The 13,474-nt window shown below is 48.1% G+C and overlaps 2 protein-coding genes across 2 annotated transcripts; one reads left to right on the top strand and one right to left on the bottom strand.

The window, feature by feature from the left end:
* The first annotated feature begins 7,007 nt into the window (after positions 1-7,007).
* Positions 7,008-10,207, top strand: LOC123128620 (uncharacterized). Its single transcript, XM_044548671.1, has 2 exons — positions 7,008-7,398; positions 9,374-10,207. The coding sequence occupies exons 1-2, from the start codon at positions 7,127-7,129 to the stop codon at positions 9,852-9,854; spliced, it is 753 nt and encodes a 250-aa protein (XP_044404606.1). The 5' UTR covers positions 7,008-7,126; the 3' UTR covers positions 9,855-10,207.
* A 1,054-nt stretch (positions 10,208-11,261) lies between these two features.
* On the bottom strand, positions 11,262-12,735 carry LOC123131090 (xyloglucan endotransglucosylase/hydrolase protein 24). The gene is made up of 2 exons (XM_044550850.1): positions 12,095-12,735; positions 11,262-11,973 (listed from the first exon to the last, which is right to left on the bottom strand). Exons 1-2 carry the CDS (start codon positions 12,395-12,397, stop codon positions 11,389-11,391), a joined length of 888 nt encoding a protein of 295 aa, XP_044406785.1. The 5' UTR covers positions 12,398-12,735; the 3' UTR covers positions 11,262-11,388.
* Positions 12,736-13,474: the final 739 nt, after the last annotated feature.

Below are 13,474 nucleotides of genomic sequence, written 5' to 3'. Positions count from 1 at the left end.
AGAAAAAGATTTCCTAAAACATGAACATATTTTCAGCGGCAAATAACTTCCACAAAAACTTAAGTAAAGCAAATAGTACTATTGGTTCATTTAAAAACCAAATAAAAATATTTTAAAATACCAAAATGATTTCAAACTCATTTCTCTCTATGTTTATAATGTAGGGAATTATTTTACCCTATTTCCATTTATTTTATTTTTGGAAAAAGGTAATTTTAATAAAACCAAATAACTCCAAATTGAAAGTGGGTTTTCAAAATAACTTCAAAGGGACTTTCAATTTGATTCTTTGAAACTTTCAACTCTCTTTCTTAGCATTTGAAGAAGTCATTTTATCTTATCTCATGACACTCATTGAGTTGCATAAAGTTTCCGAATTTGGAACCAAATGGAATTCAAATCTTTTCAAAACCCATTTCATTTATTTAAATGGAAGAAGTCATATCATCTTCACTCTAGGCTTTTGTGACGAAATGAATTTTAATTCATGAAGATCATAAATGCAAGGTGAAAGTTTGGGAAAGTCATTTCATTCCCTCTCATTCAACTGTCAAAAAGTTTCAAATTTCACTCAATTTCACACAAACAACCACACCATAATCAAACAAACAATCAAAACTATTTATTTAATATAACATTTCAAAATTTAGAATTTTGGGATGTTACAAGCAAATCCCTCTCGTGAATTATTTAGTCCCTTATCAAACTTTTTGATGAACCTGTAAGTTGTTGTTATGATCACCGTGTTATAGATGAAATTTGAGCAACCCCAAAGTGCACCGTGGTAAGAAGTGGCTACAAACTCTCATGGTCTAAGAAATTAAATCACACGTCAACTCTCCATGTTATATCAATTGACTTGTGACAGTTGCATCTCAAAGTATAACAAAAAAGTTTGGGTCGATTCAATATGATTGTTTTTCCAACATCATATTCTCAATGTTGTTTTATGACTATCATTACACATAACGATATCCTAAGATCCAGAAAACATGACCATCAACAACACATAAGCTAGTCTTCCACTGAATCGCATATTTCAGGATCATATTTTATCATTTATCATTCAACATGTGCATATGAGTTTTTCACTGAATCGCATATTCTAGAATCACAACAGTTATAACATATAATATAAACTCTTAATTATAAACATGGAAATATAATAATACAATATTTCTGCCTTCAAGGTATATTTCCAACAGTCTCGTCCCCATGGCATCGGGCTTCGAGTCGGAGGTCAATGGCTCACAACTCGATCGAGGCAGTGGTGCGGCGTGCCCGCCGTGCGTGGCAGAGAAGGCAGGAGGCCCGGGCGGCCCTCATGACCGAAGTTGTAGACGTGCAATCACACGCTGGCATGGCAAAGGATAAGAACGCATGCCCCCGCTAGGGAGCAAAACTGGGCAATCCGTGCCATGGCCGAACAGCTCCCACAGGAGATGGAGGACAGTGACGGGGCGGATGATATATTTTACTCTTCGATCGGGTACTTGCGCGACAAAGAAGGCAATTTGTAATGGCAAGGGTGAAAGGATCGATATGATTGCCTAGAGGGGGGTGAATAGGCAACTAACATTTTTTAGTTTTTCTTTACCAAATTAAACTTTGTATCAAAGTAGGTTGTCTAGATGTGCAACTAGGTGAGCAACCTATATTATGCAACAACAACAAGCACACAAGCAAGCAAGAGAAGTAACACTAATAAGTTTTCACAAGTAAAGGTACGAGATAACCAAGAATGGAGCCGGTGAAGACGAGGATGTGTTACCGAAGTTCCTTCCTTTTGAGGGGAAGTAGTCTCTGTTGGAGCGGTGTGGAGGCACAATGCTTCCTAAGAAGCCACTAGGGCCACCGTATTCTCCTCACGCCCTTACACAATACGAGATGCCGTGATTCCAGTATCGGTGCCCTTGGAGGCGGCGACCGGACCTTTACAAACAAGGTTGAGGCAATCTCCACAACTTAATCGGAGGCTCCCAACAACACCACGAAGCTTCACCACAATGGACTATGGCTCCGTGGTGACCTCAGCCGTCTAGGGTGCTCAAACACCCAAGAGTAACAGGATCCTAGGGATTGGTGGGGGAATCAAATTTCTTTTGGTGGAAGTGTAGATCGGGGCCTTCTCAACCAATCCCGAGTAAATCAACAAGTTTGATTGGCTAGGGAGAGAGATCGGGCGAAAATGGAGCTTGGAGCATTAATGAAGCTTTTGGGGGAAAGAGGTAAGTCAACGAAGAAGAAGAGGACCCCTTTTATAGAAGGGGATCCCATCCAACCGTTACCCTCAAAACAGCCATACAGAGGGCGGTACTACCGCAGGTGGCAGCGGTACTACCGCTCCCCCTTGCGGTACTACCGCCCAACCTGGGAGGGCTTGAAGAGAGAGCAGGAATCGTGCCCAGCGTGGTACTGTCGCGGTGGTAGGGCGGTACTACTGCCCTCGAGCGGTATTGCCGCTTCTACTACCGCTGCAAAGTGCCGCTCAACCCGACACGAGATGCGACCCCCTCGAATCGACGCGGTAGTAGCCTAATACCGCAGCGGTACTGCGGCTGAGAACCACAAACGGTACTACCGCTGGGTACCGCGGTACTACTGCTCGGACACAAAACAACACAACTGCAAGGGGAACGAGCTCTCCAGTTGAAGCGGAAAGGCTCAGAGGGTGATAGAAGGATGTGTACGTGTTGATTCCACCCAAACCTTACCAAAGCGGACCCCCTCTTTATAGAACGGTGACTCCTACGAAACTAGTCCACCAAACAAGAAATGAAAGAGCTACACCGACTTGAAAAACACTCCGAGGGGAAAGAAATCGTCTCGTGCCAAAGGATTAATCTCTGGAAGGCTCAAAGCACACAGTTAGTCCGCAAACATGTTGTCATCAATCATAAAAACTACATCGAGAGAGATATGCCTTAACAAAGGACAGTGGAAGTTGTGGATGATCTTTCTCCATAGTTGACGTGTGAGCCATTACAAAGGACCGGGTGGACGGCTGGGTGGCTGGAATGCGGGCCCCTTCCACACGCTTAGATTAAATGGGTCGGGCGGAGGGGATTGGCTGGCTGACACACGGGCCCAAGAACAGACAACGAGAGGGCCCGTCTGGATGTAAATTAGGCCCAAATCCAGATTGCGGCGTGATTGGGTCGTGCTTTTCGGGCTAGCAGATCGGACACCGGCGCAGGAATTGGGTCTCACACCCACACGGGCCGGTTATGGGCGTAGGTCTCCATCGATCGACTGGTTGTTCGTCGGGTCGGGTTCCCCATGGTTTTCTTGTCGAACCGGCCGGAGCCGTGTGCGTCATGCATGCCACTGACCACGTACCTAGGTACGATTGATCAATAACGGTACAAGCTTTAATTTTTTTTCCCAAGTGATGCGATCGCCTACGTACGTGCGCATCCCTGGTGGTACACGATCCATGGATTTTGATTACCAGATACCACTGCGTACATCGGATCGATATTCTATTCTTTTTTTGCGAGAAAACTTCTGACAATGAGGATACTGTACCATCTAATGCGTCTGCCAGTGTTTTCAGGTCCAAGCATCTGAAACATCTTCTTCCTGTCCGGCGATGCACGAGCTGGACAAAGTTGCGACCTCGCCGGAGGTCACGTAGTAGACAATGGAGAAGATGAAGATCATTTGTGCTCTTTCCCGTTTTATCTTAGCACGTTGCTGATCCTTTTGCACATTTTGTGCATCGTTTTGTGTTGTTATATGATCAATGCTGTCGTCGACTCATCGTGATCGTCTGAAGCAACCGAGACAATTATACATCTTCATTAAAGAGGTGGTCTTGGGACAAGCCCGTACGGTCGCCAAGGAAGGTGAGCGCGACAAGGTTTTCTGATGCTGCACAGTGTGGTGACAATCAAGGCTATGGTGTGGATGACAAGCAACTGATGGCGGTTGGCATGTGTTCTACAATGGCGCTGCATCTTCATGGCAATCCATGTCCCCACGAGCTTGGGCAAGAGGGGATGGAGTTCCCCTCTCCCACGATGCAACATGGCGGTGACTATGTGAGTAGGGTTATGCAAGCTCTGACTCTGTTCTGCGGCGTGGGTGTCATATCCTACATCACGCTGCATCCCTTTTCTTGCTGCATTAGCTTAACCGCACGACTTCTTTGGCGATCTCAACAGCTTACGTCCTACACTATGGTCAGTGTCGAAGGCGACAATGATTTCTGAGGTTTGCTTCGCGAGGTTAAGCGTTTGTGATTGTCGACATGCGCGAAGCCAGGTCGATGCCCTTCGTTGTTTCGTCTCCGAGCAGCTGTGCCCACTGTTTGTTGCGTTTATTTGTGTCACGTGTGCTTGCTATTGTTTCTACATACGTCGTTGTTTCCTATAAATAAAAGTACATCGTCATACATAACACAAAGCCAAACATTTAGTGCCTGTTCGGAAACTCTTCCATTTCTTAAACTCCGCTCCGCTCGAGAGTTGGTTTCAAGCCACTCCCTGCTTTTGTGCTGGCGCTCCCTCCGCCCTGGGAGTTGCAGACCTGCAGTGAGGGAGCGGAGAGAATCCGAACAGAGCCTTAGTGCACACCGTATACATAATGTGCATATATGCAACATGACATTATTGCATTGCTGTCCCCCTTCCAAGATAATGGGCGCTCAATAAATGTGAAGCAGCGAGCAGCTACACTACACCATCCATTTTGGCAAAATCCTAGCTGCATTAGAAAAGATGGGGCCGTGTCCAGTTGTCTTTGAACCAACTCCTCCTCTTTTAGAAAGCATGCACCGCTTTTCCTTCACATTTTCAGGTGGTTCGTACTGATCTATTATATCGTTCTAATCAATACACTACTCAAAAGATTACTTGCACGGTTTGTTCACACGACATGGATTGCCTATTCATGTGGAATGGATGCATGTATTTCGATGCAATTTAACCCATGTAGGGGGTCTTTTTGTACAAAAAAAAAGGACACGGTACCATCTTCTTCAATCAATAAAATTGAACACCCCCTCACATCTCAGTTGTGACGGCAGCTAAATAGCACCCCTCTTATGGGAAATGCCCTTTGGTTCCTCGGTATACATACATCTAAAATGAGAAAATAAAAAAAATGTTTAGAAGTTTTTTCTAAAATAAACGTGACTTTTTTTACATTACTCCCTCTGTCTCATAATGTAAAATGCTTTTTGACACTACATAGTGTTAAAAAACTTCTTACATTACAAGGCAGAGGGAGTAGTATATATCTTTTCAGCAATGAAAAATCAAGATTGACTTTAGGGTAAGAAAACAAGAATGATTGCTATTATAGGTCACTATTCGCGCTATTTTGGCCGTAATTTTTTATTTTTCTAAAAAGGAGTCAATGGTTCTTTTTTCTTTTTGTGAATTTTTTTACAAGTACAATGGAATGTCAAGTTTATTTCAAAAATATTATTTAATTAATTGATTTAATTACTATTTTTCTATATGGGGTGTATATACACCCATGGACCAAACGTTCTTGGCCCTCTCTTATAGATTTTTCTAACCAGGTTTCTTAGTTCATGCCTTACTACAATGCACTTACTCCGTCCGAAAATACTTGTCAAAAAAATGAATAAAAGTGGACATGTGGCATCGCCAATCAATTCGTTGGTGGAGGCCCGAGCATGGTCGATGTAATGATATTTAATTTGGGGGTAGAGGAGACGTGATATGAACAAATATTGACGTTGCGACAAAGAAGGAGAATGCTTTGGTCGATAGTATATAAGAACATGTCTAGAGGCTGTCAAGGCGAGGCTTGACGGTTGCACATATATGCAGGCATGCCAATCTCCAAACAATATGGACAACAATGGCACACCTCTCCAGATCTTATACCTTCTATATCAAATTGAGTAGCCAAACTAAAGGTTATCATAACCGCCTCTTTTGGGTACATCGTCGCAAAAAGGATTCAGATCCTCATCTTCACCCACTACAAATGCTATGAGAAGTGAACCAAGCGGAGTTCATCTGGTCAGGTTCTTTGTGATGGAACCAACCCATCAGGGCTTTTTGGCGACGTGCGTTCAGCAGGGGGAGGCCCTACTTTTGTGGTGGAAGCAAAATGGAATGTATTATTACAATCTTGCCCCTAGTTTTTTCATAAACAAATACTATATATGTCTTGCATTTTCTCTCTCGCGCAGCTAATTTTAAGTCGATTAAGATTTCTTTATCTCTCTCGCAGCTAATTTTAAATCGACTAAGGTTTTCTCTCCTCATGGCAGCTAAGTCTAAGTCGACCGAGATTTCAATTCAGCATTATTTGTGTGGGGGGGTCTGCAAGCTCATGTAGAAACCTTATTCCAAAACAAAATAAAAACTCATGTGGAAACAAAAAAATATAGAAAAAGAAGCAAAGAAGGAAAAGCCTCTTTTTGGTGCTGAATAAATACCCCCAACCCCCTCCACCTATACCTGGCCAAATGTTGGGCCGGGCCGGGCTTCGGGCCGGGCCAAACAAAGCCCGTTGCAAAAAACCTGGGCCCGAGCCCGGCCCGGCCCAGCCGTCGGGCCTAGATTTCAGGCCCGAGCTCGGCCCATCAGTCAAAAAGCCCGACGGGCCTCGGGCCACGGGTCGGGCCTCTTCGTTAAATGGCAAATATGGCAGGCCCGAGCCCGGCCCGGCCTGGCCATCGGGCCTAAAAATCAGACCCAAGCCCGGCCCATGGGCAAGGTCGGGCCAGGCCGGGTCGGGCTTTTTTAGATCGGGTCGGGCCGGGCCGTCCGGGCCGGGTTTCCCATGGCCAGGTCTAGGCTCCACCCCATAAAAAAAGAGGAACCAGCCCCCCTCTGGATGAGGATCCTCTGACGTACGGCAGCCTGCCGTTCTGTCACTGACATGTGGGCCTTTTGGGAACCTGGCCCACATGTCAGTGGCCCAACGGCACGTAGCGCACGGCAGAGGAGCGTCGCCCCCCCCCCCCCCTCCCCCGGTCCTCACTACAGTACCCTTTTTCGGTGGGCGTGCAGCCTCCTGCAGCGTGCGGCGTGCGCGTGCGAGCGAGAGAGAGAGAGAAAAAAAAAGGGGGGCGCCTTCCGTTGCATGTGAGCGGAGCGGCGGAAGAGCGGAGCAGAGCAGCGGAGCGCGGCGCGGGGCCATGTCGATCGCGCTGAAGAGCGGGCCCGGGCTGGCCGGCGGCGGCGGGGGCGCCCGGTTCGGCCGCGCCGCGCGCTGCGGCGCCTACGCCTCGCCGCCGGCCTCGGGCGGGCGCGGCGGCTCGTCGGGGGGGCGGGACAGCGACAGCCCGGCCGCGGCGGCGCAGTGGGAGTGGGACGGCGAGGAGGTCGAGGGCGGCGACGGCGAGGTGCAGAGCAACTACAAGGGGCCCTTCGACACCATGGACGCGCTCAACGAGGCCCTGCCCTTCAGGTGAGCGCCCCCCTCCCCCGCTTCCCCGCTTCCCCCCTCCCCCTCCCCCAGCCTCGCCACGGAGCGCGGATCTTGGGCCTCGGTCGGCGCCGGGCGTTTCTCGGCGGCCCCGCCGGGCGATTCGGGGGTAATGTGGGCGGACGCGGCCGTTCTTGGTCCCGCCCCGCGTGTTCCCCGTGCGGAAATGCTGCAGGTTTCCTCGGCCGTCCGGACCGACGCGACGGTTCTTGATCGGTTTTATTAGCCGGGGAATGCGCGTTAGGTTCTCATTAGTTCCCCATCTCTTCTTGGGTGGGCGGTCTTGAAGTGATTTCAGCGAGGTAATTTAGTTCCCGATCCTCGGGCCCGTGCTTCTGTTAGCGAATTTGGGGATTTCCTTGTCGGTCTTGGGGTGAACAGGTGGATAATCTGAGCTCGTTTAGCGTTCTGGGTGGTTCTTGGTGGTGGTGCCTTGGCCCTTTGCAGCCAATGTGGTTGGGGAGAGATTAGGCTCTGACATTGTAGGTGGTGTTCATTACGACCAACGGCGCCGCACCGTGTGTGCTCTTCGGTCCTTGAACTAGTACATAGTTTCACCGGCATTAATGCCTTTAATTGAACTACTAATTTGTGAATGCTGAGTTTCCTTTGACTTGTCAAGTTGGGACAGTTTGAGATGCAAAGGTTTCAGTGAATAGACTGGATGTTTTGTGTGTAGTAGTGGTTTGGTGCTTATTGCTTTGGATACCTTTTGTGTATGCTTTGGTGATACTTGTCTTAGGAGTGCTGACACTGCTTTTATCTAATTATAAGTTCTTGGTGTCTTCCTTTTAATCTTAGAATGGCACAGTCATATGTGTTTGTCCAAACTCTACAGAAAGATTGAATCTCCAGTTCTTCATGGTTCATGGCTGTTCATTGTGTATTTAATTGGCTGTAGCATATAAGTGGCAGTACTGCTGAAGTTGAATAGTGTTACCAGGTTCTGTGTGGTAGGCTGGACTGGTTAGTGACACTGCCTAGTGTTATGTTCTGTCCCATTAGTAGTTTGCTGGAAAGCTGTGGTAATTATGCTTATGTGACGTGACATCATACACATCGTGCTCTTGCGGAATTACGATTGTTTTGTGTCGTCAAAATGGATGCTCCCTTTAGTAATGAAATTTGTTCTGTTAGTAAGACAATCCTGTCCATGCATTCAACTTGCCAAAAGTAATGCACCATCCATTCTGCATGTTTATTCATAAAACCACTACGATCAATTAGATGAAAAGGTCAATAATATTGGTTTTCGGAAACCCCGCAGCATTAGTTATTGATACTTACAAATGGTAGACACAGCTCTCTGATACAGTGATGTCGGTGGTTGCTATACTTTCAATTAACCATCTGAATATGAATCATTCCTCTGTTTGTGTATACATAAACCTGAATGCAGTCATTTATCTTACCAGGATGTTTATCATATTTTTACTCTTAAATTTATGAGAGCAAAGAATGGGCGCGCTAACTTTTCACATGTAATCTAGGGACCAGCCTTAGTTTCTCTTCAATTTTCTACAGTACTATGATCTTGGTACGCTTTTTTACTAGTTTAATGGTACTTGTTGGCTCTTGCCATCAGCAAATGTGCGTAGATGCTGTAGGATCAAGGTGGTGATCAAGTCATGTGCAAACAGGGCGCAATTCGATGTATCTTAACACAGTAACGCGATCATTAAACATATAGCACGATCTTCTTTCACATGCTTTTGTCAGGTAGCTCATTGTATATGTTAAATATTTGTGGAACTGTGTCATTAAAATACTCAGTGATTTGTCTATGTAGTTGATCTGGCAACTTAATTTTGTCTTTTTGTTACCCGTGAGCAGCCTGGAGATTGTTCTTGTCTATAAATTCTTGCACTTATCAGATAATATCTTAGTCGAGAGACTTTATGCTTCATGATATTTACAGATCTTCCACTTTGCTGAGCAATCTTCTTCTGTATGGCAGGAAAGGGGTATCCAAGTTCTACAATGGCAAGTCCGGATCTTTCGCAAAGCCTCCAGTTGCTGTGATCCCATCTCCCCCACCGGTGAAGGGCCTTCCGAAGCCAGAAACCCCATCCCCCAGGAAGCGCAAAGGTCTTCTCCCGTTCAGTTTCAAGTGGGGCAAAGCACAGAGCAAAGAGGTGTACCCTGAAGATGATGTAGCGGACAGCCCCACGACTTGCAGGAGGATGACATTGTCTCCGGCCGCCACAAGCAGCTCAGGTAGCAACAGCGGCAGCGATGATGAAGCTCAGAAGCTGCCTTCCCGGCGCTCGCACAGGAAGCCTGGCAACGCCATGGGCGCCTATGCTTCCCCACCTGCTCCTCGTCCACCGGAGCTGCTGTTCCCAGCCCACACAAGATCTCAGTCGATGCTTGAGCTGCAGGACGTATCGGAGTCGACCGCCATGGTCTCCCCCAGGGACAAGCGCAGGAAGAACTAGCGAAGGCACCGGGCCACCTGGGCGTCGCTCTGTCAGTCCTCCTCCAGCCACTGGCGTCCATTTTAGACTGCGGAATCCAGTGGGCGACGAATGGTGCCCTGATGCTTGCGGTGCGCGGGCGATGATGCTTTTTGGCGAGGTCAAATGGACCCGAATGTTGATAGAGATCTGGAAGCGTTCTCTTTCCTTTTTTCTATAGCTGTTGCTGGACACATACAAATGAACATCTGAGAAACTGGTGCCGAGTAGCAGTCCTCAGCGGGCTCTCATGTATTGCTTGCTGTCTTGAGCTGTAAATGCTGGATTTGTGCTCTTGTGGACTGACTATTACTAATTCAATCATGTTGCCCTCACTCGCTGTTACCCTCTCCGTCCTTGAATCTATATGTGTGGCACTGTCGTTTTTCGTTTTCGTTGCTGGCCTCTGCTGCAAACAAACTTTGTTTGAGCTGGCGGAAATGCCGAAAAGAAGACGACATGAAGTTGAGAAGATGAAGCTGAATCAAGGGCAAAGGACTGGCTGAAATGGTTTCACAGGACTGGCTGGAACTGAATTTTCAGTTCAGGCTCATCAATTCCATTTGGCCCAGGCAGGCTCTACAGAAACCTCAGGTGCTTCCTATTTGGGCTAAACAGTGTGCTCCGCTAACGTCATTTTCAAAAGAAAATTCCTTGGTTGATCAACAACATTCCACTGCTCCTTGGTTGTCGCTGGCATTAGCTCGGTAAGAGCTTGATTTCTTCAGCATTGGCATGAACAGTTGGATCTGCTTTGAATAGTTTCTCAGATTTGGACATTGATATGCCCTGCATTTCTAGTGTTGGTACCCAGAATTGTGTTTATAAGTGGTGGTACATTTTAGCTTTATGGAAGTTATTTGGCCTTCAGAAACCAGGTTGTGCGTAAACTGTCGGCAGATCATGGAAGCTTGTTATTTGCAGCTTGCCATTAGTTGCAGTTGAACGATGAGTTTATACAGAAATAAAGTTGTTTGTCCGAACGGTATTTGCTTCTCAGGGAGGATGCTGGTTGGTGTCAAATGGATCTGATAATTTTGGAAGTTTAGTGGTACCTGTGTGCAGTTAGGTAGAAGTACCCTTCATTAGGTAATAATTCCTTTTGGGAAATATTGTGGCATATTGTGTATGTCTAGTATTGGATTTATATGTTCTCTTTTCATATCAAATCACATCAAAAGTAACTTAATAAGTGCATATTATCTTTGGTATATCGATCCTTTTTAAGTTAAACGTACAAAACCATGTTCACAACAAGCAATACTCATATTTACACCAGGATCATTCATTTGTTTTCACTTAGCATCCAGCTCAAGAGGGGTCAGTTAAATTGTTGATCGTCTGCGTTACTTGCTTTAACTACTTCAAGACCAACGCAGAAGGCCAAACTTTTGTGGCACTTATGTAATTCTCATTTCTATAGATAAATATATTCTGCAATGGAACTTCTAAAGATTAAAAAAAAAGTCCAGCTAGTTCTTAATCTAGACATAAACCTACAAGAGAAATCATGCAACTACTCCACGACGCATTCCTTGGGGAGCCCCGACCACCTGTACCGCTGGACGTCCTTGCAGTAGTCGTAGATCATGTGGGCGTCGCGCGCCCGCCGCAGCGCCGCCGCGTCGAGGCCCCGGTCGAACCACGTCGACCCCGGCGGCTCGTCGCCGCACCACGCCACCCCCGGCGGCGGCCGGCACCAGGACACGCGGAGGTTGCGGTAGTGGGCGAAGAATGGCGCCTCCGACCAGTCTGTCTTGACGCGGCCCCCCTGCGTCGCCCAGTCGTCGGCGTTCCAGAGGCTCCCGTGCAGCCGCATCTTCTGCCACGTCGGGAACGGCACCCCGTGCTCCTCCTTGTTCCTGAAGCTCCGGATCGGCACGCCGTCCACCAGGATCGTGATGCGCTTGGGGTTCCAGTCGATGGAGTAGGTGTGGAAGCCGGCGGCGGGGTCGAACCAGAGGCGGAACTGCTCCTCGCGGTTGCCCACGCCGTTGGCGAAGATGTTGGTGTGGAGCGTGTAGGGCTCGCCGGTGACGTTGCCCAGGAACTCCAGGTCCACCTCGTCGTGGTAATCCCACGGCACGTCCTCCGGCATCAGCTGCACGCGCCGATCACATTCTTAATATTTCGCCGCCAATGGATAAACGCGGGGCACGGTGACCGCGCCCTGACATGGCGTATTGGCGTGGCGGCGGACGGAGATCGATCGACGGACTTACGTATAGCGTGGTGACCGTGCCGGCGGAGTTGTCGGGGACGAGCATGAGGTCGACGTCGAAGCGGGCGTAGAGGTACGCCTCCTTGGAGTGGAACCCCGAGCCGTGGGTCTGGTCGAGGCAGAGCGCGAGGATCTCGTCGTCGCCGGCGTCGTCCATGTAGAAGAAGCTGTGGTCGTCGCCCCACACGATCTCGATGTCGTCGTACATGTACGCCATGGCCATCTGATCCACGACCACCACCACCAACATGGCCACCAACACCATGGAATGCCAACAAGAAGAAGACGGCAACGACGACGCCATAGCTGGCTAACTAATTGACACGATCTCTCCCTTCCTTCCTTCTTCTTCTACCTCCTCCCGTGCCCTCCATACGATCAAGATTTGAGTTTATAACGCGCATGCGGAAGATGTAGAGATGATGAAACGGGGAAGGGGTCGATTAATTGGAGGAACGTGCCATGTTCTTGAGAATGTTTCTGCCAGGGGCATGGCATGTTAGGATCCATGGAATGTTAGGTTGGCTCGCTCAATTTGCAATATTTGGGGCTTGTTATTGGATGATAACACGGCCTCGTGCATACTTACCAGGGAGCTTCATTATTTCCATGGCCTCCCGCTGGCCTCGCTACCTACCTAACCTACCTTCATGCCACCTGCGTAACCTACCTTCCAATGCGCCATGCTGCCCATGCACAGATGCACGAGCGGGGGGGTTGCCTGGTCAACTAAAAATGCGCTCTTATTTTTCTTTCCATCGCCCAGCACGACGCAACGTTCAGTCAAAATCAAACGGCAGTGTAGCAGTGTTGACCCGACCAAGCCCGATCGAACGGCAAGCAATGGCGCGAAATCGAGGGACGCTCGGGAGGGAGGGTCGCCCAGCCACCTTATAGGTTAGAATACGGTGTGCCACTCGATCGCGCTAGGCAGGCTGACTGTGTCGTCGCATCACCAGACAGAGGGAGGTGCTGCAGAAGACATTGTCATTGACATCAACATCGAGCAGGGGGGCGGATCGGCCGGCTCCAGCGCCAGCGCCTCTCTCAGACAGTACCATGCTCATCCTCCATGAAGATGACAAGGACGGCCAGCTGCTGGACAAGCAAAAGAAGTGGATAAAAGATATGCATGGGTGACTTATGTTGTCGGCGTCGACGCTGGCGTACCAACCAGTGATGACTCTCCCGGGCGGATTCTGGCAGGATGACAATGACTCGCCACATGGGCACGACACAGGCAGGGCCGGCCCTAACATTACGAAGGTACTAGTGCGATTGAGGCACAATGAACGTTAACAGAGTAACATATATACTATTAACAATATATATCGTATATCATAAAAAATACAAAGGCATAAACATAAAATAATAATAATTT

Source organism: Triticum aestivum, chromosome 6A, assembly GCF_018294505.1.
Source record: "Triticum aestivum cultivar Chinese Spring chromosome 6A, IWGSC CS RefSeq v2.1, whole genome shotgun sequence".
Lineage (NCBI taxonomy): Eukaryota > Viridiplantae > Streptophyta > Magnoliopsida > Poales > Poaceae > Triticum > Triticum aestivum.
The sequence above is the reverse complement of the archived record's forward strand: the minus strand, read 5'-3'. Positions and strand labels throughout refer to the sequence as shown.

Bases quoted from the DNA above. Each gene is read 5' to 3' on its own strand.
- LOC123128620 (XM_044548671.1), top strand. From the start codon at position 7,127: ATGTCGATCGCGCTGAAGAGCGGGCCCGGGCTGGCCGGCGGCGGCGGG. The intron at 7,399-9,373 runs GTGAGCGCCCCC...TCTGTATGGCAG, and splicing joins AACGAGGCCCTGCCCTTCAG to GAAAGGGGTATCCAAGTTCT.
- LOC123131090 (XM_044550850.1), bottom strand. From the start codon at position 12,397: ATGGCGTCGTCGTTGCCGTCTTCTTCTTGTTGGCATTCCATGGTGTTG. The intron at 11,974-12,094 runs GTAAGTCCGTCG...CGGCGCGTGCAG, and splicing joins GCACGGTCACCACGCTATAC to CTGATGCCGGAGGACGTGCC.